The sequence below is a fragment of the Chelonoidis abingdonii genome, chromosome 23, assembly GCF_003597395.2.
Source record: "Chelonoidis abingdonii isolate Lonesome George chromosome 23, CheloAbing_2.0, whole genome shotgun sequence".
Taxonomy (NCBI): Eukaryota; Metazoa; Chordata; order Testudines; family Testudinidae; genus Chelonoidis; species Chelonoidis abingdonii.
In genome coordinates, this window is record NC_133791.1 from 23,244 (window position 1) to 50,515 (window position 27,272).

A 27,272-nucleotide genomic window follows, 5' to 3' on the forward strand; every position below is an offset into this window, starting at 1 on the left:
TTTTAACCTTCTGTTGTAACTACATCCCAGTTGCCCTGGTCTTTAACCTTGTCAAAGCATAAGAATTATTGGTTTATTTAATTATGGGAAATAACTTTCCACAAACAATAAAAGGAACTTGTGAGATATTAAATTTCTTTTTCTTAATCTGATGTCATAATTTTTATTTTTGCCAATTGTTTTGAAGTCTACTTTAATCCAAATACTTGTAAAGTTAGCATATGTGATACTATATAAGGCTGGAGTGATCAGCTTCTGGTACTATCAGCTTTTCAGATCACTCAGAGTAAGACCTTTCACAAAGAGCATGTTAAGAAAGTAATTATGAACTGAAGAATGAATCTTTGCTTTACCCACATTAAGGCTTTTAAGGTGTATATCCCCCCCCATGTTTTCTGAACCCCGTCTATTATTAATCTGTGGTTTATGAATACAACTTTACCAGGACTATGAATGAAATGTAAGATATATAGTGGAGAAGTGATTGATAAATAAGGACCAGATTCCACCATCTTTCTTCATGCTGAGTAATGCATTACTTTGCAAATAGTCCTGTTGAAATCAGTGGCACTTCTTGTGGGGTAAGGTGCTATCACTCCTCAGTTTGAAAAAGGTTGGCAGAATTGGGCTTTAAGAGATTATTTGAGAGGAATTGGTATCATGAATAGCACTTAATTGGAAATGTTTTATGTTGGACTATTTCTATTTCTAATAAGTGATGTACAGATCAATTCTCTTATTTAATGGGACTGAGCATATAGGAAAGCTGTCCCAAAGTGTGTTTGGCTTTCCATGCAGGTGAATAACCAAAATATATACATATTTCACATGGTAAGTAATTTATAGGGCTAGATTACCCTTACTCAATGTCACAGGGTGGGCAGGCCCTTTTAAGGGAGTTTGGACACAGCACCACCTGTGCCTGGTTTTCCCCTGACGCATGGGACAGAAATGGTAGATGAAACCTTGACCATAGGAAGCATGTAAACAAGATGAGATCACAGGCCTAGGCTCAGATAAATACAGATTGAAGTTCACCTGCTTTTAAAAAAGTGGAGGTTGCCTAGATTTAGTTTAGGTGAGATTCAAGGTCAGGATATGATCTGGAGCGGAGTTCTCCCCATAGCCAGGTGGAAAGTCTATGAGAGAACCCTAGAAAGAGTAGGAAACACTGGGAGATTTTCTGAGGGCTAGAAGGAGAGTGGGAGTCTTGGGATGGCCAGATAGACTGATTTGTGAAACCCTGCTAGGTAGGGAAGGACTGATTGTGCTGTGGGTGGGCCAGTAAAAAGGTTTGTTTGGGCTAAACAAAGCAAACCCCAAGAGGGGAAACATTAACTGAAACAGCTATTCAATTTCAGGAAATATTCAAGGTATCAATGGCCAGAACACTACTGGTTTTTGGGAAAATCAAGAAGCTGAAAGGAGGGAATAGAGGCCACATGAAGCCCTATCAGCTCTTTAGTACAGCCATAATTTTAAGCCCCCATGCAATTGTTTTAGATCAAATAACTGATTGATGGTACCCATTAATGTCTTCCAGCATAACAGTAGTCCTAACTCATCTCTGTCTATCCTACCAATACATAGAATCGTATAAATGTAGGGCTGGAAGGGACCATAAGAGGTCATCCAGTCCACCCCCCTGTGCTGAGGCAGAACCAAGCATACCTACACTATCTCTGAGAGGTAGTCGTCTAATGTGTCCTTAAAAATCTCTAATGATGGGAATTCCACTCCTTCCTTAGTAACGTATTCCAGTACTTAACTATCCTTTATAGTTAAAAAGGTTTTACTAATATCTACCCTGAATCTCCCTTGCTGCAGATTTAACTGATTACATTTCTTGCTCTAGGTTCAATGGACATTGAGAACAATTGATCACCATCCTCTTTACATATTTGAAGACTATTATTAGGTTCCCCCTCAGTCTTACATAAGGTACTCCTGTTAATCCACCCCACAATTATATTAGCTTATTTCACAACTGCACCACACAGTTGGCTCGTATTAAACTTGTGACCTACTATAACTCCCAGTTCCTTTTCTGCAGCACTGCCGTCTAGACGCTTATTCCCAATTTTATATTTGTGCATTTGATGTTTCTTTTCTAAGCAAGGCCACCCAGAGGATTCAGGGGGCCTAGGGCAGGGTTGAGTCTTGGCGGCTATTCAGCGGCGGGTCCCTCTCAGAGGAAGGACCCGCCAGCGAACTGCCGCCGAAGAATGAAGCGGTGGGGGTAGAGCTGCCACCGATAGTGGCTTTTTTCTTTTTTTTTTCCGCCGCTTGCGGCGGTGCTTGTACTCAAGGGGTGGTGCTCCGAGGCTTTGGCAGCACTTCAGCGGCGAGACCTTCACTCACTCTGAGGCTTCCACTGCACTGAAGGACCCTCCACTGAAGACCCAGAGGGAGTGAAGGGCCCACCGCCAAAGTGCCACTGAAAACCTGGAGCGGCTTGTGGGGCCCCTGTGGGGCCCAGGGCAAATTGCCCCACTTCCCCCCCACACACACCTCTGGGCAGCCCTGTTCCTAAGTGCAGTAGTTTGCACTTGTTATACTGAATTTAATCTTGTTGATTTCAGACCAGTTCCCCAATTTGTCATGGTCATTTTGAATCTTGTCCTCCAAATTGTTTGCAACTCCTCCCAGCTTGATGTCATCTTCAGATTTTATAAGTATACTCTCCACTTCATTATCTAAGTCATTAATGAAAATATTGAATAGTACTGGACCCAGGACAGACCTCTGTGGAACCCCACTATTAATGTCCTCCCAGTTTGGCAGGAAACATTTGATAACTACTCAGTACAGCTTTTCAATCAGTTGTGTACACACATTGCAGTAATTTCATAACCACATTTCCCACTTTGCATGTGGGACTGTGTCTCTGTGCATATAGGTGGAAGGATGAATGCTCCCTGTGCATAGGGAAGGAGGGATGAATGCTTCCTGTACACAGGGTGTGTGAATGCAGAGCACACAGAATCCTTAGCAGCCACAGGGGAGTTACAGGAAGTCCTTGGAGTAGAGGCAGGTGGGATGGTAGCATACAGGGACCTTATGAGGGAAAATTGAGGGAAGCAAGGAACCCTTGGTGCATGCAAAATGCGCAGCTTACACAAGCTATGAAGTGTGAAACTCCCCCATACCTCAGTTCACCTACCTCACAAGAGCCTTGTGAAGCTGTGGATTACTTTATGAACAGTGGTATACAATGGCAACCTTTTTATTGTGACTAGACTGTTGGGTTTCTGTGATGTCAATGCTAACAAGTATTAACTAACAGAGATAGTATATAGACAGACAAGAACTGCTCATTTAAAAAAAAGTTTTTAGGGCAGAAAAACCTTCAAGTAGTACACTAATCTGCAATATAAATGCCACACCCAAAATAATATTCTATACTGCAGAAGCAGCTTTTCAGAGGCAGTTTGTTCTTGTCTCAGTATGGGAGAAAGCTCTACTTAATACCTGAATAGAATGCAGCACTGAATGCATAGATACACATTCCCCAACAGCCCATGGTGACCCCAGCATTGTATTTTTGATATTCATCAGAGTTGTGAGGGGCTTTAGGATTGCCTTGAAACACCACTTCTCCCATGAAGTCTGTGTAGAACAGCAACATTCCCTCAAACGAGAGCCAACCTAGAAGAAGCCAGAAGCAATATTTATTTATTTAAATTTGAATGGCATCTTTAAGCTCCCACTCCAAGCTCTGGGTGCTCTTGCATATTTTAGAAGTCCCAGCAGTAAACAAACTGTAACATTCTATAATACACTCCACAGGTTGCCCTTATCATCATGGGAGTTACCTGAGACACTGTCTCTCGCTCTATACTATACCATAATCTGCATCAAAGTCAAAGCATTTTAAAGGTTAAAACCTACCCCTTGAACACCACCTGGAATCCCCAAAGGCAGACTGCACTGGTCAGAGCACTGATCAGAGCAAGAGAAACTACAAATGGATTACAGAATTCTGAACTAGCTTTAGTTTCTGAGTGGATTCAAGATATAGCTTTCACATAGAGCACATCATAGTGGTCTAGTCTCGAGATGACAAAGATATGGATTAGTATAATAAGGTCTGAGAGAGATGGCTGCACTGATCTTTCCAAAATCAGATGGGAAAAGTGCTTTTAGTTATGGCGACTACCTGGGACTCCAGCAGCATCCTCTGGTTCAATAAAATTCCATAGCAGCGAATGCATGTTACAAATGGTGGCTGTACTCCCTCACTCAAGGATGCTGATGCAACAGTTCATCTGGTTCCTTCTGCCAACTTATTAATATTAACTCAGTCTTCTCTAGACTGAGCCTGACTCATCAAGCCTTTGACAGTCACTTGGCCACTGCATTAATAGATGGAAGGTGATGGTGGTGTTGAGCTGACTGCCATCAGAATACTGAAAACACCACAGCCCATATCTCTTACAATCTTTCTTAGGGAGCCTCATGTACACATGGAACAAGAGTAGAATGAGAGTTGAACCCTGTGTCGACTCACATGAGAGTGTCCCTGGCACAAATAAAAGAAAGTATCACCCATCATTATCCTTACCGCATGTCTAAATGAACACACACTGTGTGGTAAGATGAGGTATAAATCTACAGAGCTCCAGCATACTGCACATTAACAGTCTGTGCCTGGGGTTCACATGAAGAGTTCCCTAGGGAATGGACAGTTAGTGGATGGCACACTGGAGCTCTGAAGATTAACACGCCAGTTTACTACACAGTGAGTTTCATGGCCTCTTAGCAGATAAAAACTCATTCAATAAGAAGTCCAGTACCAGAGGACAATGTCAAAGGAGGCTAATTTGTAAAATCATTTTTAATGATAAAAATTTCAATTTATAAATTCTGCTCCTAGTTCAGTTTCTTGTGTGTCCCAGTATATATACTCAACACCTAATCAGAGGAAGGTTTCCTTAGTGCTGATATAAACGAGGAATTATTTTCTTGGTAAAAATAAGTGTGCATTCTTCATTTCTGGCAGAAAATAATCTAGTTATAGAAGAAAAATAAAAGACTTTCTGGAGATTGGAATACTATCAGTCACCTCCGTGGAGAAAATTAGGACCCAGTTAGTCAGTAGTCCTAAGCAAGGGACAACCACAATAGATCAAACACTTTAAAATATTAATCTAAACTGATTCTTAAATTATTTTCTTCTGAAGGAAAATATGATTACTTTCATGGTGAAAACAACATGACACTGTGCAGGTTTACCTAGGAAGTGGTTGATGCAGAGATTACGCAGAGTCTTGGGCATGTGGCAGATGGTTGAACAAAGAAGTTTCATGGAAAGTGATTGCTCAGACATCTCACCTGGTCCATTCAACTCACTCTCATACTTCACACCATTCAGCAAAATATTAGCAACCTGCACCATAAGAACTCCAAATCAGAAAACAACATAAAAATAAAGCTGTATTATATTACATTTCTTTGTGGTCACCGAGAGTGTTGCCATAAAAAGTAAACATTGAGAATAAAGATGAGTCTAGATTCAGTGGGGATGTAAGCAATGGAGTAAATAAGTTAATCATAAAATGCAAAGTAGTGTTCTGTGCACTGTTCTGGCTTTCAGTGGATTTGAACAAGTATCTTTCACTCTTCTGGATTTCTTTGGGAACCAAATTTAGTACTGGCATAAGTGGACATGAATCCAATTGAAGTGGAGCTGTACTCATAACAGGGCCACAGGAATACTAGGGGTGGTGCAGACAAAAGGACCTCCTTTAACTTACATGCTCATGTTAGTTGCTTTTCCTACCATTCTCTACACACATGGAGTGAAATCCTGGCCCCACTGAAGGCAGGAAAGCTAGGATTTTCTACTCATTTGCACAGCTACTGAATGTCTAGTTGGTGCATGTTAAAGTACTTCCTATTCCCTCCTGCACCTTTTAAGACCAACTTACACCTAGCATGTAATTTACACCACCATTTATTTCACGCCTGAACTTTGCCAAAAGATTTACATGGGTGTTGCACCTTCTAACCTCAGGCTATTTTTGGCTGAGGTTGGCTCATGTTTACAAAGGGCTTCCGAATGCGTTCCCCTATACAAAATGAGCTCATTCACGAGCCTGAAAACAGAAATATGATGGCAAAAAAATATCTACGTTAAATATGTTTCAAAACACAAAATGTATAATTGGGTCAAAAGATAGCAAAATAAACATACATAACCGGACAGTTGCCTCATTTCTGCTCCCGTTATGTACCAGCATAGAGAGGTCCCTGACCTCCTGCAGATTCCTCCTGCAGAAACCACTAGGTTTGGGGAAAGCCTTTTCCCAGGAGCTGGAAAATCTCACTTCCCCTGATGAGAACATGGGTAGTAATCCTCTTGAGGGGATGGTCACAGCAAAACAAACCTCCACCCACCGTTACTTTGGTTATCATTTCATGGGCTGTGAAACAATTGTGCTAACATTACTAAACTCAGAAATGCTGGTGCAGATAATTTGCCTCTACACTTTGTGTGATATTGTCTGAGGAGTGGGAAAAAGCCCACATTATTCCCTGGCAGAGAGTCCGAGTCATAAATAATTTCCTGCAATCTCTTACAAATTTTTGTTCTCTAAATCCTCTCCCTCTTATTAATAGACTCATATTATGAGTTCATATATTGTATTCCCATCATAGCTTTCATAAACAAGCTGTTACAAAGAGCCCTTAATCACAAGTGTGCATAGACAAATAAAAAAAGTCAGTCATTATGATAAAAGTATATATTTAAGCATTTTAAAATAAAAGGTAAAACTATCTAAAGAGATTAAATGAATGTTCAGATTACATGGTCATGACATTGTTTCTGGAGATATTTTCTCCCCTTACCTGTTGGCTGAAGGTTACATTTCTTCTCCTGCTACTTTCTGGACAATATCCTGTGACAACATCTGGAATGGCCAAGGTCTGAGGCCTTTTCAGAATCCCTATTGATCGTGGCTTTATTGCATCCAGCGAACCCACCCTTAGTGCATCTCCATTTGGCCCTGGATTTACAGAATTCTCCCCTTGGTCCAGCATTCCATTTTCTTGACAGTAAAAACCCTCTGGCACCCTGGGAAAACTGACACTGATTGCCTGTCTGGGCAAGCTAGCTGGGATTGCTAAATAGCCATCATACCCTCCTGTGAAGCAGTCTATGAGTACATTGTCAATATTTGAGGTTCCAAATGATGATGCAAATTCATTAATTCCTGTCAAGGAGTTGTCTCTGCTGTTAAAACTGCCATACTTAGGTGTGAGTGGGCTGAGAGGGGAAATTGGACTTGTAAAACTGAGATTTTCATTTACACCTTCCTCAAACAAAAGAGGTGGAGAAGGAGGAAGAGGAAGACTTGGACTCTTCATCACTTTTTTCTTCTTGCTAAAAGACTGCAGTGGTCTTTCTGGAATGCTAATTAGAGTCAAGACAGTAGTGATAGTCAATATTATTGCTGTGAAGACATAGATGACACGGAGCTGCCCTCCCACAGCTCTTCCAAAACTGGTTTTATCCCAATTTATTCCTCCAACAACATAACCAAAGCCACCTCCAAGACCTGGTGGGGAAAATAGATTAAGATTACCTTCCCCAGCCAATCCCTAAAGAAAAAGGGCAATGAAGCACAGCACGATTTGAATCATGAGTTCTGAGCTACATTCCCAATTCCTAGTTAATCACTTTAAGGATTTCTTTCTCTTAAATACAATACTAAACAATACAATAGCCTGCACCAAAAGCACATTAATGATGACACAGAGGGGGGAAGGGAGTTGATGCTGCGCAAGTAACTGATATAAAAAACTTGAAGCCAGCTCTAATCCCAGATTTGCCAGATCATTTTAGGAAAAGTCACTTAACCTTTGTATGCGTCAGAGTCCCCACCTATAAAATGATAACGGTGATGCTTACCTGCCTTATGGAATAGCTCTAGGATTAAAGTGCATTTCTCCTCTGAAAAGTGGAGAAGTTAAAATTGATCCTTCATCTCAATAGGAAGCTCTTTCCTGTGTGTATTCAGAGTCAGATTAGCTCAATTTACTGAATGATGAGCTGGCTACACATTTGAAATGGCAACACTGTTTAAAACAAACACTATATAAAATATATAAATTATAGAAGCTCCATTCATGTGGTGACAGCCTTAGGCCAATGTCCTTTCTTTCATCACACACATATATACAGCAATGCAGAAGAATGTTTTATAAACCTGTTGAAAGAGGAAAACTAGACTGCAGAGTTCGACAGCTAATAATGAAAATAAGGGTCAGCAGGTTTAGAGCACCCAGCAGGATTTGCCTCCTCCAATAAAAATGGCATGTTCTCCTGAGTACAGTATGCTCATCCCCTCTCTCTGTGAATATTATTACTACCACAGCTGTTTGAGGGTGGTCTCATGAAGAGCTACTCAAGAATTTAGTTTAATTTCTATTTTTTACATTTGTTGTGAAACTCTTCAACAATAAAACCCAAACTGATAAAGGGCAAAATATCACAAACTTACTATAATTTATACACTGTTTATTTTTTAAATTACTGAGGTTACCTATTGAGTTATGCTTATAGTAGAGGAAAAGAAACAGTTCCCCAACCCAAAGCTGTATGTATCTTTACAGTTCAAAGACCTATGGTATATACCAGGGGTCGGCAACCTTTGAGAAAAGACGGTTGCTCACCTTTGTAACTGTTGTTCTTCGAGATGTGTTGCTCATATCCATTCCAGTTAGGTGTGTGCGCGCCACGTGCACATTCATCGGAAGATTTTTACCCTAGCAACACTCGGTGGGTCGGCTGGGTCTCCCCCTGAAGTGGTGCCGTTATGATGCCAGATATATACCCCTGCCGACTCAATGGCCCTTCAGTTCCTTCTTGACGGCTACTCCGACAGAGGGGAAGAAGGGCAGGTTTGGAATGGATATGAGCAACACATCTCGAAGAAAAAACAATTAAAAGGTGAGTAACCATCTTTTCTTCTTCGAGTGCTTGCTCAGATTGATTCCAATTAGGTGATTCCCAAGCCTTACCTAGGCGGTGGGATCGGAGTGAGATGTTGCAGAATGCAAAACCGCTGAGCCAAATGCTGCATCATCTCTGGACTGTTGAAACAATGTGTAATGTGAGGCAAAGGTGTGAATCAATGACCAGGTAGCTGCCTGACATATTTTCTGGATGGGAACATGGGCCAGGAAGGCGGCAGATGAAGCTTGAGCCCAAGTAGAATGGGCAGTGAGGTGGCTAGCCGGAACATGAGCCAAATCATAGCATGTACGGATGCAGGATGTTACCCAAGATGAAATTCATTGGGATGAGACCGGTAGGCCTTTCATCCAGTCTGCCACAGCTACAAAGAGCTGAGATGACCTTCGGAAGGGTTCTGTTCTCTCGATATTAAAGGCGAGAGCCCTGCGAATGTCTAGGGTGTGCAGCTGTTGTTCTCGACGTGGCTTCAGGAAAAAAAGACTGGGAGGAAGATGTCTTGATTGACATGAAAGGCAGTCACCACCTTAGGGAGTAAGGAGGGGCATGGTCGCAGCTGTACCTTGTCCTTATGGAATACCGTATACGAGGGGTCTGCTGTCAAGGCCCAAAGCTCAGATACTCGTCTTGCTGAAGTAATAGCGATGAGGAAGGCTGTCTTCAAGGAAAGGTACAGCAGCGAGCAGGTGGCCAGTGGTTCAAAAGGAGCACCCATAAGCTTGGCTAGTACCAGGTTGAGATCCCAGGTATGGGTCGGGCGTCTGACTTGAGGGTACAAACACTCCAATCCCTTGAGGAACCTTGAAACTATGAGGTGAGAGAAGATTGATCGGCCATTTTCCCCTGGGTGGAAGGTGGAGATGGCTGCCAGATGCATCTTTACGGAAGAGACCGCTAGGCCCTGTTCTTTCAGGGACCAGAGGTAGTCCAGGACAGTAGGAATGGACACCTGCCTGGGGACTGAGTTACGCTGAGTGCACCAGCAGGAGAAACGCTTCCACTTGGCATGTCATGCTACTGGAAGGCTTCCTACTGCCCAAGAGCACCTGTTGGACCGAGGCAGAGCAACGCAATTCAGACTGGCTCAACAACGCAGCAACGATGCTGTGAGATGAAGAGACTGCAGATCCGGATGCTAAAGCCTGCCGAAGCCCTGTGTTATAAGATCTGGCCAGAGTGGCAGGGGAATCTGGTCTGCCACTGAGAGGTCGAACAACATGGTGTATCAGTGCTGCCTCGGCCATGCTGGAGTAATCAGGATCAGGTGGGCGCTGTCCCTGTGGAGCTTGAGTAGGACTCTATGGATGAGCAGAAATGGTGGGAAGGCATAGAATAGATGCCTCTTCCACGGGATCAGTAATGCGTCTGAGAGGGAGCCAGGGGAGCATCCCTGGAAGGAGCAGAACACCTGGCATTTCCTGTTCTCTCGGGAGGCAAAGAAGTCTATGTGGGGAAACCCCCACTTCCAGAAAACAGAATGGATGACGTCCGGACGAATCGACCACTTGTGAGACAGGAAGGATCTGCTGAGGTGATCCGCCAGAATGTTCTGGACTCCTGGGAGAAAAGACGCTACCAAATCGATCAAGTGGGCTATGCAAAAGTCCCAGAGGTGGAAGGCTTCTTGACAAAGGAGGGAGGAGTGTGCTCCGCCCTGCTTGTTTATGTAAAACATGGCCGTTGTGTTGTCCGTGAACACTGATACACAACGGCCTTGGAGATGGTCTCGCAACACCTGCCATGCTAGATGGACTGCTCTCAGCTCCCACACATTGATGTGTAAGGCCAGATCTTGAGGTGACCAGAGGCCTTGAGTGCGAAGGCCCTCCAGGTGGGCACCCCACCCCAGAGATGACGTGTCCGTGGTTAGGGCCATCGAGGGTTGCGGTGGGTGGAATGGCATCCCTGCACAGACTAGAGTGGGGTTTAGCCACCAGGTTAGGGAGCCCAGAACCTTCCAGGGAATAGTGAGCACCGAGTCTAGGCTGTCTCTGCATGGTTGATATACTGAAGCAAGCCAGGTTTGAAACGGACAGAGGAGTAGCCTCACATGCTTAGTCACGAAAGTGCAGGAGGCCATGTGACCTACTAGGCTGAGGCAGGTCCACACCGACGTTGTCGGAAAGGTTTGAAGACCTCGAATAATTGAAGCCATTGCTTGAAAACGCGACTGCAGGAGGCAGGCTCTGGCCAGACTGGAGTCCAGAATTGCTCCAATGAAGACTATTCTCTGCGTGGGTGTCAGAGTAGACTTCTCTGTGTTGATCATCAGCCCTAGGCTCCCGAAAAGGTCTTTGATGATGCGCAGGTGCTGAGACACTTGTAACTGGGAAGTCCCTCGAATGAGCCAATCGTCGAGATACAGGTAGACATGAACCCGACAACGCCGGAGGGAGGCAGCGACTACAGCTATGCATTTTGTGAACACACGCAGAGCCGTAGAAAGGCCAAACGGAAGTACAGTGAACTGAAAGTGTTGATGATTGACCACAAAATGGAGGTACCGTCTGTGTGGTAGGTAAATTCTGATGTGGAAATACACGTCCTTCATATCAAGGGCGGCATACCAGTCTCCCAGATCCAGGGACAGAATAATGGTCCCCAGGTTACCATGCGGAACTTCAGCTTTATCATGAATTTGTTGAGTTCTCGCAGGTCTAGGATCGGTCATAGATCTCCCTTTGCCTTGGAGATTAGGAAGTAGCGGGAATAAAAACCCCTGCCCCTCATGTCTTTTGGCACCTCCTCTATGGCTCCCATGGCTAGGAGCGACTGGACCTCTTATAAGAGGAATTGCTTATGAGAGGGGTCCCTGAAAAGGGACGGGGAGGGAGGGTGGGAAGGCGGGGTTGAAACAAACTGGAGATGGTATCCCACTTCCACCGTGCGCAGGACCCAACTATCTGAAGTTAGCTGGAACCAGGCAGGGAGGAATTGGGAGAGGCGGTTGAAAAAGAGAGGAGAAGGATCCAGTACAGCAACTCGTGGGCCACCCTCGGGCGTCTCATCAAAAGTTCTGCTTCGGCCCCGGTGGTGGTTTAGGGGGCACCTGATTTTGAGCTCGTTAACGGCCAGACTGCCTCCAACAATTCTCTCTACCACGCCTTCTGCTAAAGTCCTGACGCGGCCCAGGCGGGGCATAAGGGCAGTGTGGCTGAGGCCAGAAGGTCCTGCGTTGGGTCACTGGCGTGTGCATACCCAGCAAGCGCATTATAATGCGATTGTCCTTCAGACTTTGCAATCTGGGGTCAGTCTTATCAGAGAACAGGCCCTGGCCTTCGAAGGGCAAATCCTGAATAATTTGTTGTAATTCAGGGGGAAGGCCTGATACCTGGAGCCAGGAGATACGCCTCATCGTCACTTCTGATGCCAGAGTCCTGGGTGCAGAGTCTGCTGCATCCAGAGAGGCTTGGAGGGAGGTTCTTGCTACCTTTTTACCCTCCTCAAGTAGGGCCATAAATTCTTGACGGGACTCCCGGGGAAGAAGCTCCATAAACTTCCCCAAGGGCATTCACGTGTTAAAGTTATATCTACTTAGGAGGGCTTGTTGGTTTGCCACCCTAAATTGGAGGCCCCCGGCCAAGTATATTTTGCAGCCTAGGAGGTCCATGCACCTAGCCTCCTTTGACTTAGGAGCCGGAGCTTGCTGGCGATGATGCTCCCTTTCATTCACCGATTGCACTACTAAAGAGCAAGGAGGTGGGTGAATCTAGAGATATTCATATCCCTTTGAGGAGACCATATATTTTCTCTCTACTCCCCTTGCTGTAGGTGGAATCGAGGCTGGGGATTGCCAAATGGTGTCCGCATTAGCCTGTATGGTGCGGATAAACGGAAGAGCCACTCTAGTAGGTGCATCGGCCGATAGGATGTCCACGACAGGGTCCTCTATATCAGGGACCTCCTCCACCTGTAAGTTTATATTCTGAGCCACTCATCTCAAAAGGTCTTGATGGACCCTGAGATCAATTGGTGGAGGGCCTGAGGAGGATGTTCCCACCACCGCCTCGTCAGGCAAGGAGGAGGAGGAGAGGCCAGGGACCTGGGGGTCCTGTGGGGGCTCCTGTACTTGAGGAGCATCATCTGCGTCAGGTGGAACCTGGGTGTCTGCAGATGGTATCGGAGCCTCATCCGTGCCCATAGGGGGCGGGCGGCTTACTGCCGCCTCTGGTACCCGGGTGTTCTGACAAGGCCAACCGTGGAGCCACTGATGGAGCACCTTGGGCTTGGTGGTATGCCCATGGTGTCCATAAGAACATAAGAATGGCCGTATCATGATTTCACTTGCAGGGATTTCACTTTAGTCACTGTACCTTTTAACTTTTGTTTAACTAACCCTCTCATTTTTGTATAGTTCCCCCTTTTGAAATTAAATGCCACAGTGTTGGGCTGTTGAGGTGTTCTTCCCACACAGGGATGTTGAATGTTGATTGTTGTATGGTCCACTATATTCCAAAGGCGGTCCTGCTATAGTATACCTTGGACCAGCTCCTGCGCTCCACTCAGATTAAATCTAGAGTTGCCTCTCCACCTTGTGGCGTTCGATACGCAGCTGCCCTCCATGCAGCAGTTCATTTAAAGTATCGAGAAATTCATCTTGTGCAGAAGGACGATAAGAACATAAGAACGGCCGTACCGGGTCAGACCAAAGATCAAATCTAGCCCAGTAATCTGTCTTACCGACAGTGGCCAATTCCAGGTGCCCAGAGGGAGTGAAGCTAACAGGCAATTGACAAGTATCTCTCTCTGCCATCCATTCTCCATCCTCTGACATGAACAAGTCTATGGGGCAACCATTTTTTACCCTTCCTGGCTTAATAAGCATTTTGGACTTAGCCCAACCATGAAATTTTCCATTCCCTTTTACAAACATATTATAGTCCAGCCTTTAACAACTCTCGGGTAAGGAGTCCACAAGTTGACTGTGCGCTGTGAAGAACTTCCTTTATAATTTGTTTTATAACTTGATACCTATTACTTATTTCCAAATTTGGTTGAACCCGCTAGCTTCTTCTATTATGGAATAATAAATACTTTTCTTTTATCCACTTTCTGCAACATCACTCATGATTTCTATACCTCTAATCATAATCCCCCCTTAGTCTCCATCTTTTCAAGCTGAGCGAGAATCTTTAAATCTTCCTCACATGGGACCCCTCCAAACCCTAAATCATTTTAGGTTGCCCTTTTCTGAACCTCTCTGCATTATCTTTCCTTTTTTTAACGACGTAGTCAGTAACCTGTATGCTTTTTTTTTGCAGGTGAGGGACCACATCTGTACCAGTATTCGAGTGTGGGCGTACCATGGAATTTAATATAAGGGCAAATAATATATTTCTCAGTCTTATTTCGATCCCCTTTTAATATTCCTACACATCATGTTTGCTTTTTTGCCGCTCTGCAACGCCGTGACATCTTCAGAGAACTATCCACGATGACACAGGATATTTTCCTTCTCGTTGTAAGGCTTAAATTAGCCCCCCATCATATTGTATGTATAGTTGGGGTTTATTTTTTCTTAATGTGCCATACTTACATTATCGCACATTAACATTTCATTTGCCATTTTGTTGCCCAATCAACTTAGTTGTGAGATCTTCCCCTTTTGAAAGTTCTATCACAATTCTGCTTTGGTCTTACATCTTGAGTAGGGTTGTATCAATCTGGCAACACTTTGCGCACCTCACTCTACCCCTTTCTCAGTATCATTTATGCCATATAAATTGATTAGGATTGGTCCTAGACTGCCTTGGGGAACACCACTAGTTCCCCTCTCCTTCTGAGAATTTACCCATTGATTCCTACCCTTTGTTCCCTGTCTTTTAACCAGTTCTCAATCCATGAAAGGACCTTCCCATTTATCATGACAGCTTTAATTTACATAAGGAGCTCTTGGTGGAGGGACCTTGTCAAAGCTTTCTGAAAATCTAATACACTATGTCCACTGGATTCCCCTTGTCCACTATTTGTACACCCTTCAAAGAACTCTAATAGTTATAAGACACGATTTCCCCTTTAGAGAAATGATGTTGACTACTGCTCACAGTTTTATGTTTTTTCTACGTGGGTCTGACAATTTTATTCTTAACCTATTGTTATCGACTAATTGGACCTGGTACGACGTTAGACTTACGCGTCTGTAATTGCGGATCACTCCTAGAGCCTATTATTAAAATTGCAGCATTACATTAGCTAACTTCCAGTCTCTGTGGTACCAGAAGCCAATTTAAAGGGACAGGTACAAAACCTTATTAATAGTTTTGGCAACTTCAATTGAAGTTTCTTTCAGAACTCTTGGATGAATGCCATTGGTCCATGAACTTGTTAATGTTGACTTTATCACATTAATTCCAAACCTCCTCTTAGTTGACACTATCAATTGATGCACAAGCTTCCTCAGATTGTCAGCCTACAAAAGCCGGCTCAGGTTGGGAATCTCCCTAAATCCCCCTCACTGATGAAGACTGAGCCAAGAATCCATTTAGTTTCTCAGGCAATGACTTTATCGTCTTTTAAGCGCTCCTTTTGTATTTCGATTGTCCAGCGGCCCCACTGTGTTTACCAGATCTGCTTCTGATGTAATTAAAAACATCTTTGTTATTACCTTGGCGTTTTTGGCTAGCCTTCTTCAAACTCCTCTTGGCTTTCTTATTATTGCTCTTGCACTTAATCTGGCAGTGTTTGTGCTCCTTTCTATTTGCCCACCAGGATTTGAACTTCCATTTTTAAAGGAAGTCTTTTTAGGCCTCAACTGTTTCTTTATCATAGTTGTAAGCCACGGTGGCTTCTTTTTTAAGGTTCTTTACTGTGCTTCTTAATTTGGGGTATACATTGAAATTGGGCCTCTATTGTGGTGACTTTAACAAAAGGGCCCATGCAACTTGCACAAGATTCACTTAGGTCAACTGTAACCTTTAACTTTTGTTTAACCTAAACCCCTCTTTTGTATCGTTCCGTCTTTTGAATAAATGCCACAAGTGTTGGGCTGTAAGGTGTTCTTACCCACCACAGGGATTGTTGCATGCTATTGTCATTATGGAAACACGTGTCACTATTTCAAGCGGTCCTGCCTATAGTTTACCATCTTGGACCCAAGCTCCTGTGGCTCCACTCAGGATTTAAATCTAGAGTTCCTCTCCCTTGTGGGTTCCCAGTATCAGCTGCTCCAATGAACGTCATTTCAAGATCAAGAAATTTTATCTCTGCATTTCGTCCTGAAGTGAAATGTTCCTAGTTAATATGGGGATAATTGAAATCCCCCACTATTATTGGGTTCTGAATTTTGATAGCATCTCTAATTTCCCTTAGCATTTAATCATCACTATTACTGTCCTGGTCAGGTGGTTGATAATAGATCCCAGTTTTGAGGCCCTTGCTCGTGGCTCTGGCTCTCTGGAAATATATGGCTGGGGACGTCAGAGTCACGCTCCTGAGGATAGGATGCGCTACCAGCCTGCGATGACACCAGTGTGTGTCTCGATGGCCACGGCAGTGCCAGTAGACCCTGGGAGGGTGCCACTGTTCTGGATGCTTGATCCTGGGGCAGTATCGGGGAGTGGTACTGGGAGCTATAACGGTACCGCGATACTGGGACCTTCTACTGTAGCGGTGCCGGGATGTTGACCGGAATCTCAAATCCCTTCATCTGGAGCGACTGCGGGATACACAGTGCCGAGAGCAGTGCTGTGAGTTGGATCGGTACCAAGAGTATCTGGCCGGCGAACAAGATGTCGAACGGTGCTGCGAGTGTGACCAGTACCGCAATGGAGAGTGGTGCCGGGACTGCAAGCGGCGCAGTGAGAGGGAACGGCGTGATCGAGAGCGTCTGTGAGACCGTGATCTTGAACGACGTCTCTCTGTTAGACCAACGGAAGGTGGCCTTACTAGGGTCGGTTTCCCGATGGATTGTATGACCCGCACCGACGATGCTGGGGGTTGAGGCCATGTCGACTCCGTCATGGCGATGAGCTCCCTTGCCATGAAGAAGGTCTCCAGTGTAGAAGGGAGGGCAAGCTCAACCACAGCATGAGCCGGGGAGCTGTCAGGCACCAGATTCAACGGCACTTGTGGAACCGGAATCAACGGTGCCGCGCTCGGTGGAGCCGCAATCGGCAGTGCCACAGTCGACAGTGCCGCGGCAGATGATGGTGCCGGATGAACCGTCTTCGAAGAGCGCTCCTTCTGTGGAGCTGAAGCAGCTGGAGCGCTATGTTGCTTCCTGGGTGTCGGGGACAGAGAGTGGTGCTGAGCAGATGTCAGTGCTGGTAAGTGTCGGTGCCAGGGGTCCTTCTCGGTACCAGAGCGGTCAGGGGCCGAAGGGGCGCTCCTTACGGAAGCAGTCTGTTGGGCGCTCTGTACCGATGCTGCAAGACTAAGTGCCGACTCCATGAGGAGCTGTTTCAATCGAAAATCCCGCTCCTTCTTCGTCCTTGGTTTAAATGACTTGCAGATGCAGCACTCATCGGTAAGGTGGAATTCCCCTAGGCACTTGAGGCAGGAGTCGTGGGGATCCCCTATTGGTATCGGCTTTTGGCATGCCGAGCACGGTTTGAATCCCGGTGCCTTGGGCATGGGTCCGTACCGGGATGGAGGAAAGGGGATAAACCCCGATCCCCCATTAAACTATATACACTAACTATAAAAACAACAACTAATACTAACTATAACTACACAATAAACAGCAAAGAACTACGAGTAGCTAGGGACGTGGAGATCAGCAAAGCCGTGCTCCACAGTTCCAACGACCGTCATGGGCAGTAAGAAGGAACTGAAGGGCCGTTGGGTCGGCAGAGGTATATATGCGGCGCCATAACGGCGCCACTCCAGGGGGCGACCCAGCCAATCCACCGAGTGTTGCTAGGGTAAAAATCTTCCAACGAAGGTGCATACGTCGCGTGCACACCTAATTGGAATCGATATGAGCAAGCACTCGAAGAAGTGGCATGCTGAGCCATCATTTATTCACTGTAATTTAAAGTTTCACGTGCCAGTAATACATTTTAATGTTTTTAGAAGGTCTCTTTCTATAAATCTATAACATATAAATAAACTATTGCTATATGTAAAGTAAATAAGCTTTTTAAAATATTTAAGAAGCTTCATTTAAAATTAAATTAAAATGCAGAGCTGCCTGGACGGGTGAATCAGCTTGCGTACCGCCTTTGGCACGCGTAACATAAGTTGCCTCCCCCTGGAATATACACACATTCATGCCATGCTATTCTATATTGAATCTTGTCTGCTCATAGCTAAATGGCTATATACCATGCAAGAATAAATAAAAGTGCATACCTGCTAACAAAGCATGGATGTTAAGCCCCCTGTCTTGATCCACTGGGCTACACACATCCATCATGTAGGCATGACTGGGATTGTCTGCCGAATCTGCACTGAAGTCCATTAGGACAACCCCACAGATTGTGAGAATGATCCCCCATTTATGGTTATTCACAGTGTCAGCCAAGGCGCTGCCAATATCCCTTCCATTCAGCATAAGTGAGAGCCCCAATAATGCTCCTAGGAACAAGGCATCAAATTAGATCAACTGTGAGGAAAAAATTATGAAGGCCCATGCTTCCTTGCTCTCCAAGTGTTATTCTATACTAAACTCAGTACAGCAGGTAGCATCATTCACAGTCAGATCACCACAGACTGGGGGTTCTGTGTGGTTTATGGAAAGATTTTGGATCTTTGTTCCCGACAATGTCCAAACTAACTGAATTATTTGCTTTTCTTAGATCCAACCTCAAAATTTAATCAGCACTTTCCATAGTTTGTTTGTTTGTAGCATTTCCTTTCTGCTGACAGCCCTTCACACAGGCCTAGATCTCGCCAGATCTTTGAGCAGGCTGCTTCCATGCATACATCTCTAGTTGCCCACACAAGAGGCAGTGGGAGTGCCCTCTGTCAACGCTACAAGCTAGGGGTATAGTTCCTAGGTAACATACATATACTCACACTAGTTCTCATCAGACCACAATAGCACAGGCAGTGACAGCATGGCTTAGTTGTACTGAGTACACACCCACCAGTTTCCCACAGGTTTGTACTTAGTATAGCTAAGCTATGCCTCTGCTGCTTTTGCACATGCTACCATGGTTACGCTACTATTTAGACTTGTGCTAGCCCAATGAGAACCGGTGCATGTATGCGTACGTGAGTTGGGAATCACACACGTAGCTCAAAGTTTAGATGTACCACTGTTCCACCCTCCCTGAAACCCTATAGATACCCCTCTACAGGAGCTCCACATAGAAGGAGCTTCATGATAGGGTGTGGAAATAGACTGTCCACAGTCAACAGCACCATCTACTGCAAGTGCTGCAGATATAGGAGGGAATGCTGCTTGAAAAACTAACTGTCCTTTGCTTCCCCTTCCTGTGGGCTACTGCACAACAGTAGGGAGACCCAGCCAGATGCAAACTAGAAGGGTCCTGCCTCTCTGGATCTGTCAGCCCCAGCAAACTCTAGAGAGCCCTATAACTCTCCTCTGGAGCAGGGAATCTCTCTGGCCCCCTCATGTTGGGGCTTTCACTCTGGGACAGGCCATATGGGCAACAGTCTATGTATTTCTCTGAGCAATTATAAATCCCTTCTGCTTTTGAGGAAACAAAAAGTTGAGGTCAGCAAATGGGATTAAGTGTAAAATTCAACCCAAACAGCATTGCACACACCTCATTTTCAAACACTAACCAGCTAAAGCTCACAGCACCTCTCTTATGGAGAAAAGGAAACTGGTTTAGTTTTAAGCGGGGGAATGGTCCCGCTATTGTAGGGAACTTTCCTGGCCTCTGCATTACCCCGGTGAAGCAGGCTAGTGAAAGGATCTGAGTCCTCGCTCCCACTTCCTTTACCCAAAGGCCTCCCTGCCTTTGAGGACTCCCCTTCCACTCTGCTGTCTGGCAAAGTCCTTGTAAACCCAACAAGGCTGGGCCCAGGATTCCTGGGGGGCTCAACCCCCAACCCTGCTGTGGACACTCAAGACGGGGGCTAGGGTGTCCCTACTCCAGGGTACTCTCTCAGTACTGGGCACCTTCCTGACCCACTGATCACATCATACAATCTAATGCAAATACAAGTTGTTTAATTAACAATCTAAAAAAGAATAAGGAAAAATGGGAAAGGTTAAAGGAAACACATCACCCTGCTCTGCGGCAGGGAACACCACAAACAGTGTCTCTGGAACGTCAGGGCAATTCAGTCTGTTCCTTGTAGGTCCCAGGCCTCCTTCTCAGGCCCTGGCTGTGCTGCAGAGACGCCGCGGGTTGGACACTTGCTCTGGCGGTGGCCACGCACTCTCAGGCTCTAGGTGGCAGGACCCTTCTTCCCAGCGTCGCCCCCACCCTATCACGGTTACAATACCCTCCCCACCCAAGTCTGGCCTGCAGAGCCTCTTGGCTGAGGCGTCTCCCTGCACTGGGCCCACTGCCTAGGGTCCCCCCTCGCACTGCCCAGCTGCTCACTGTACCCAGCTCCGGCCTGCTCCAGCCCCAGCTCCAGCTCCACTCTGCCTCAGCACGGCGGCTGCTGCTGCTGCTGCTGCTGCTGCTCTGCCTCGGCTCCTTCTCCGACCCCTCTGGCTCTGGTTGCTGCAGCTCTGCTCCCAGGACAGGTCTGCTCTCTCTGGGCTGTGCTCTAGCTTTTTGGGCTGCAGCTCTGCTTCCAGCAGCTCAGTTCAGGCCCCTACTCTCTCCTTAGCTCGGCCCCACTCTGTCTGACCCAGGCAATTCCAGCTCACAGGGAGGACAGGGACCCCACTGGCCTCCTGACTCCCTGATTAGCCTGCCTACCTTGTCAATCAGGCTGATCTGGAGCACTGGCCTCTCCCCTTTTAGTGCTGGGAACTTGCCAACCAAAACACCCCCACTGAATGTTAGTAAGGGGGCAACAGTCCCCTTACATTGTGAAGGCCAGAGATTCTATCAGAGCCACATGGCAAGTGTCAGGGCTGGAATTAGAAGTCAAGGTCTTGGAGCCCAGTCCTATGCTTTGTTCACCAGCTGTGGCACTCACAGCCCTGCACAGTTGAGGGGAAGGGGAATGTGGCTTTTCAGGTCAGAACACTGCAGCAGTAAGGGTTGGGGAGGAGAGGGGAACAAGGCTTGTCACAGAGAACACTGCCCTGGGCAGGGAGGAGCAGGGTTGGAGGGAGGCAGAAGGGAAGAAGAGGTTTTCACTGTCTGTTTTACATATTTGAGATTTAAAGTTATTTTGCTTTTATATTTAAAAAAACACACCTATTGCCAGGACCAGAATGAAAGGCCGCCTCCTGCCAAATCTTGATGTGCATCTGTCACTCCAGGCCCCCAGCAAAGGCTGCAGTAGGAAACCTGAAACAAAAGTGACTTACAAGTAATGGACATTTCTGTTACCATCCTGTTTCACCAAGACTTCATAATGGGAAGTTTAAAAGGCAGGAAATGCATCATTAAGGCGGAATGTGACCTTCTCGATCAATAGCAGTCATCTATGCCCAGATTTTGAAAGGTTATTAGGCATTGTTGTGCTTGGTGATGCTATGCCTAATTGATTTAGGAACCTAAATCTTATTTTCAAAAGGGACATAGGCACTTGAAATTTTGGCTCCTAAGTGCTTACATGACTTTGAAAATGAAATTTAGGCTCCTTATCAGTTAAGTGTTGCAATGCTGAGTGCAGCAAGACCTAAATGCCTTCTGGACCCTAGGCTTTTGCACTATTTACTTCTTTGAATTTCCTGGAGTGGAAGCTGAGAACTGTAGTACATTATGTAATGTTCAGCTGGTACCAGCCTAACCCAATGCAATCCAATCCACTTCCAGATAACAGTGGAGTTTGACAAAAAGTGTAAAATGAATGGGCAATTATTTTATCCTGTAAGGTGCTCAGTTCTGTATGAACAACTTTACTGCCTTAAACTGGAACTTCCTTATAAGATTAGCCTGGGCTGTAGCAGTAAGTCAATGTGTAAATCTGAATGCTGCCTGGATTATACTGGGCCAGGTAAGGATTCAGTGACTGAGGAAAGGAATTATTTCTTCTCTTCTTCTGAAATCAGTTTTAAAAGAACAAAGAGACAGAAGGATGTTACCCAAGTTGTGGAATAATACTTTCCGCTACTCTTCCTGTATAGAAGAATACTCCTTCCACCCCATGTCTGTGCAGAGGAATATGCCACAACCCCAACAGAAAGCAAAACTCTGGACTGAGAAATAGATTTACTTCATCCCTGGGATGCCTTGTTTAATTCAAAGCTACCCCCCCACCTTCCCACCCAGCTAGCTGACAGGCCCAGAGAGGTTTAGGGCTGGTCTACACTAGGGGAGGGGATCGATCTAAGATACGCAACTTCAGCTACGTGAATAGCATAGCTGAAGTCGAAGTATCTTAGATCAAGTTACCTACTGTCCTCACGGCGCGGGATCGACATCCGCGGCTCCCCCTGTCGACTCCGCTACCGCTGTTCGCGTTGGTGGAGTTCCAGAGTCGACAGGAGCGCATTCGGGGATCGATATATCGCGTCTAGATGAGACGCAATATATTGATCCCCGAGAAATCAATTGCTACCCGCCAATACGGCCAGTAGTGAAGACGTACCCTTAGTCTCCATATTCTCCCCCTCTTTCTGTGGTGTCAATGGAAGTTAGTTACTTGACTTCCTTTAAATTATTTTTTAAATACACAAATGGGGTAGCCAAAATTCTGGAAGTATGTTGACTGCAAATAAAAAATAGACTTAGAAATTATTAATGAGAAATCCCTCTTTGGTCACATCTTGCCCTCCTCTCCATTTTATTCTCTAAAATTATGGGTAGTGGTTCCAATTTCCACATCTCATATGTGAAACCTGTAAAGTAAATTAAATAGCAAAGAAAAGAAAGAACTCAGTGTCAAACTAATTTCTTGTGAAGTGGAAAAGCAGGAGGGTAAAATTAGTGTAAAAAAAATTACCTAGTATTGGGCTGATAAACCACACCATTCCATACAACTGATCCGGCAGCCCCATCTGAAGCAACACAGGAGTCACATAGGCTGTTTCCATGGCATAGCTGAACTCGATCCCAAAAAGAATGCACCCATTAAACAACAGTTCTAGGAAAGATCTCTGAGGGTGGAGATCCCCAAAGTCAATCAGATCAATAGGGCATGGTGTATTTGGTGGTGGTGGAGGGGAGGGGTGGATGTGTTTTCTCCTCTTTGAGTGTCTTTTAAAGTTGTTGGCACGATGACTGATGTGGCGAGTGACAGATCCAGAATAGCCTGAGATCTGTGACCTCCAGAATTCCTGACAAGACAGGCTGGGGAAAAGCACGTCACTGGGAGGGGTTGCTGCAGCTGAAGGGATCATTGTGGATATTCCTGGGAGGAAAAAAGCTGAGATTCAGTATTGCTATGAAAGAGAAATGTCACCTGATTTTAGCAGCTGAAGTTCTAATCTAGCCCATTTCTGGTCATGGGCATATTGAACGCCTCAGCCTTTCACAGAACATAAGATTTTAATGAACATAAGAAAATGAATGCTGGTCGATTCAAGAACTTTCTGTACTAATAACCTAGTAGGACACTCACTAGCCCCTAGGGGTCTTTCCTCCCTCATAATGCCCTTGCAGGTCACTACAGTTCATGGATGACATGAAACCAATATTGTGAGAGAGAAGGAAGCTAGAGTGCCAGTGATGAAGGACAAGTCCCCAGTCCAATCAAGTGCAGTAGAGCTATTTGCTGTGGTTATCATGAAAGCTAAGAGGTTGTTCATTTCCTTCGCCCCAGCATTTTGTGAAGTCTAGGGCAGCAGGCCCAGGCTGCTGCCTTCCTTAGATCTCTCTCTCTCTCACACACACACACACATGCTGTTTGAAAAACGCTTTTATTTTAAATTAAGAAAAACAAAAAGACAGGACAAAAGTAACATTCATCAGAGTTCAGGATCTCTTTTGCCTCACAGAAGAGTGCTATACAGCCTCAGTACAGAGAAAATAAAATCATAGCAGAAACATAAGTTTATTTTTGAGACAGGACTATGTGTCGATTATGACAGTTCCTCAACTTCATTTTGAGATTCACCTTTTACAGCAACATTTTAATTTACTTCTTCCACCCAGGAAAGCCCATAATCATATTTTTTCACATAGTAATTGGCGATTAGCTTCAGTTTCAGCTCTTTGGGTTTCAGCGAGAAGAGGAAGAGAGGGAGAGTGAAGGACCCGCCGCCGAATTGCCGCCGAAGACCCTGGAGAGGGCTGTGGCTGGGAAAAGCTAGGCTAATTGGGCAAGCAGCCACAGCTGTGCCCAGCTCAATCAGGGCCCAGGCTGGCCCTGATAAGAGGGCTGTGGGCTAGAAGCTGGGGGAGTCTCTTTCCAGCTCTGGAGGAAGAAGACTGAGCTGCTGGGCAACATATAGTACCTGAAGTGAAGCAGTGCTGGGGAAGGGCAAATGGAGCTGGGGAGTCCAGCCTGGTAAACCTGCAGGCCTTGGTGAAGATCTTGGAAAGGTACTGGGGCTGCAGAGGGGCAGCCTGGAGATAGGAAAAGGCAGCAGGTCCTAACCCCCTTACCAATGATGAGGGGCCATTATAGACTGCAGTCTGCCCCAATGAGCAGGGGCTAGATGATGACTGGCAGTAGCCACTGGGGCAAGGTGGGGATAGATGGTTGGGGGTTCCCCTGTGAGGGGAGACCCAGAGTGTGGGGGTACTGCTGGGGCAGAACCCTGAGGTAAAGGGGCACTGGGAGGAACATGGGGCCAGCAGCAGGTGATACACTAGCCAGCAGAGGGTGCTCTGGGCTGGACAAGAGCTAATTCCCAGGACAACCAGCAGGAGGTGCTGTGCCAGTGAGTCTTTGCTTCGCTACAGACATCTTAGCAGGAGTGTTGTAAGCAAGACACAAGAAGTAATTCTTCAGCTCTACTCTGTGCTGATTAGGCCTCAAATGGAGTATTGTGTCCACATTTCAGGAAAGATGTGGAGAAATTGGAGAAAGTCCAGAGAAGAGCAACAAAAATGATTAAAGGTCTAGAAAACATGACCTATAAAGGAAGATTGAAAAAATTGGGTTTGTTTAGTCTGGAAAAAATAAGACTGAGATGGGATATGATAACAGTTTTCAAGTACATAAAAGGTTGTTACAAGGAGGAGGGAGAAAAATTATTCTTAATCTCTGAGGATAGGACAAGAAGCAATGGGCTTAAATTGCAGCAAGGGAGGTTTAGGTTGGACATTAGGAAAAACTTCCTAACTGTCAAGGTGGTTAAACACTGGAATAAATTGCCTAGGGAGGTTGTGTAATCTCCATCGCTGGAGATTTTTAATAGCAGTTTAGACAAACACCTGTCAGGGATGGTCTAGATAATACTTCAGTCCCTGCACTCATGGCAGGACTGACTAGATGATCTCTCGACATCCCTTTCAGTCCTATGATTCTACGAAGTGATTCCTGTATATAACTCAAAAAATATGTAATGCACTTTGAGATCATTTGGATTGAGAGGTTCTGCATAAGTAGGAGCTATTATTGGCTTGAGCAGCTTTCATTTTGAGTATCCTTTACTTATGGGATTTGGGAGGTTGAGTCTAAACACTATAGTAAGATTGCTTTCCCCTAGAGTTTCATTTCGGCTCCACCTCGCAAGGGATAGAACCCATCCTCCTAGCACAGGGGCTCTCCACTAAATTACAAACTTCCCTAATGCAGCAAATCAGGTAACATCTCCCTGGGAGTTTGAGGGATAAACCTCTTTTACTGTATCTAAAGCAGCCAGTATATAACTCTTAGTTACATTTCACTTTTAATTTTAAAGATTTTTTTACTGGAAATTTTTTAGTCTTACAAATATAATAAGTGTCTTACCTTTTAGAACCAAGCCATTGTCCTGTCAACCAGGCTCATGAATCATCAGAAGGATGCATGCATGAACATTATATGCATAAACTCTTAGTATCCTCATTAATCAAAAAAGGATTTTTTTAAAATATTAGAAAAATAAACTCTTGGATCAAGACTGAGATTAATTTTCAAAGCACTGAATGTGCAGCTAATATTAATTTTCATATGAAAATGTCAGTCTAAAACTCTGTGCCATGGGCTGAAAATTTCCCTTTGCTTCTAGTTTCAGCCAAGAATTAAATCTACTGTCAGTGATATAGCAATGGAAATGCAGAGAAACCATCACTCTAGTGGGGGAGACGAAGGCAAATGAGTCTAACAGCAGATTTGCCCAGACTTCAGAGTTCATTCATTTTTTTTTGTTCATTGTGTGACACAAGCTTTGAATTGCAAATATAAAATATATAATATTTCCCAGCACCTTGTATAAGATATACAAGGGTTCTTGATGCTTTCACCAAATGTTCTGAAATACAAGATTTGTTGATCAAAATGTATGAATGAATAAACAGATTGCTAGTAAAATCCATTCTGTCACCCTTTCTATTGTCAGGAAGGCAATTTAGAACCCAGGCGATCTATTCACCAATATAAAGCATTTGAAGAAGAAAACTACAAATCGTATCAGCCCTTGTGAAATTTTCACAGTAATGGCCATCCTCCATTTATACCAAAGTCCATGTCTTTCATTTTTATAAAATGAAAGTCAGGACATTCTGTCTTCTGAAGGCTCATTCTCTCTGACTTCCCACAGCAGGAGAAGTATTACCCAAGGAACTGCACAGTGATCTGACCACTAACTGCAGAAAGAGATGCAACTAAGAACAAAAGATATCATCCTCCCTCCCATCCTCCTCTAAAATGTCAGCCCATATGCAGTATTTCTAAACTTTCCTGTCAAAGGGCCCCAAAGCAAATGCCCAGAGCACTAAGATAGAATGGATTGGAGCTCAGAAAGCATTGCATTTGTTCAGTATGAAATAAAGTTACCTGTAATTACAGATGGAGGAGCATCCTTTTTCAAATGTTTATCTATGCCTGAATTATCTGAGGTACAGGTTCCTAGTCACTGCTGCAGTGGCTGAATCCTCCCTCCCTGCATAAGGAGCCTGCCTTCTGGCTGAGGAGGAGGATGATGTCATCAATACTCTCACTCTCCTTTCTCCTCAGCCTGCTGGGGCTCTGCAGAAAGCATCAGCTTTTTTCTGTGCCTCAGCTATTGTTTCTTAAAGCGGGAGTCTGCAAGAACAAGCTGCCTGTATTGCATAACAATAGGACAAACTAACAGGAGAATTGCCTGCATTGTCTTATTGTTAAATATTTCCAGTCTTCATAAGATAAATGTTTTTACCCCACAAAGGATTTGTAATCAAGTACAATTGTTTTTACTAGTAAGCTGCTGGTGTGTTAGCTGCTGTTTCAATTTAAT

General features: G+C 44.9%; 1 protein-coding gene across 4 annotated transcripts in view; it reads right to left on the reverse strand.

The window, feature by feature from the left end:
* The window catches only part of SLC45A1 (solute carrier family 45 member 1), a 41,690-nt gene extending 14,767 nt beyond the window's left edge, over positions 1–26,923 (reverse strand). For 2 of the 4 annotated variants that reach the window (XM_032763778.2, XM_075060211.1), the window contains exons 1-7: positions 26,834–26,923; positions 22,910–23,317; positions 21,217–21,309; positions 18,272–18,496; positions 6,853–7,562; positions 5,236–5,389; positions 3,472–3,648 (exon numbers count right to left, since the gene is read on the reverse strand). In XM_032763778.2, coding sequence (XP_032619669.1) covers positions 3,472–3,648; positions 5,236–5,389; positions 6,853–7,562; positions 18,272–18,496; positions 21,217–21,309; positions 22,910–23,306 — 1,756 coding nt within the window. In that variant the 5' untranslated portion in view covers positions 23,307–23,317; positions 26,834–26,923. Of the gene's footprint in view, positions 1–3,471; positions 3,649–5,235; positions 5,404–6,852; positions 7,563–18,271; positions 18,497–21,216; positions 21,310–22,909; positions 23,318–26,833 lie in introns of those variants that run through there. The other 2 variants (XM_075060213.1, XM_075060212.1) reach the window with 2 other exon arrangements.
* Positions 26,924–27,272: the final 349 nt, after the last annotated feature.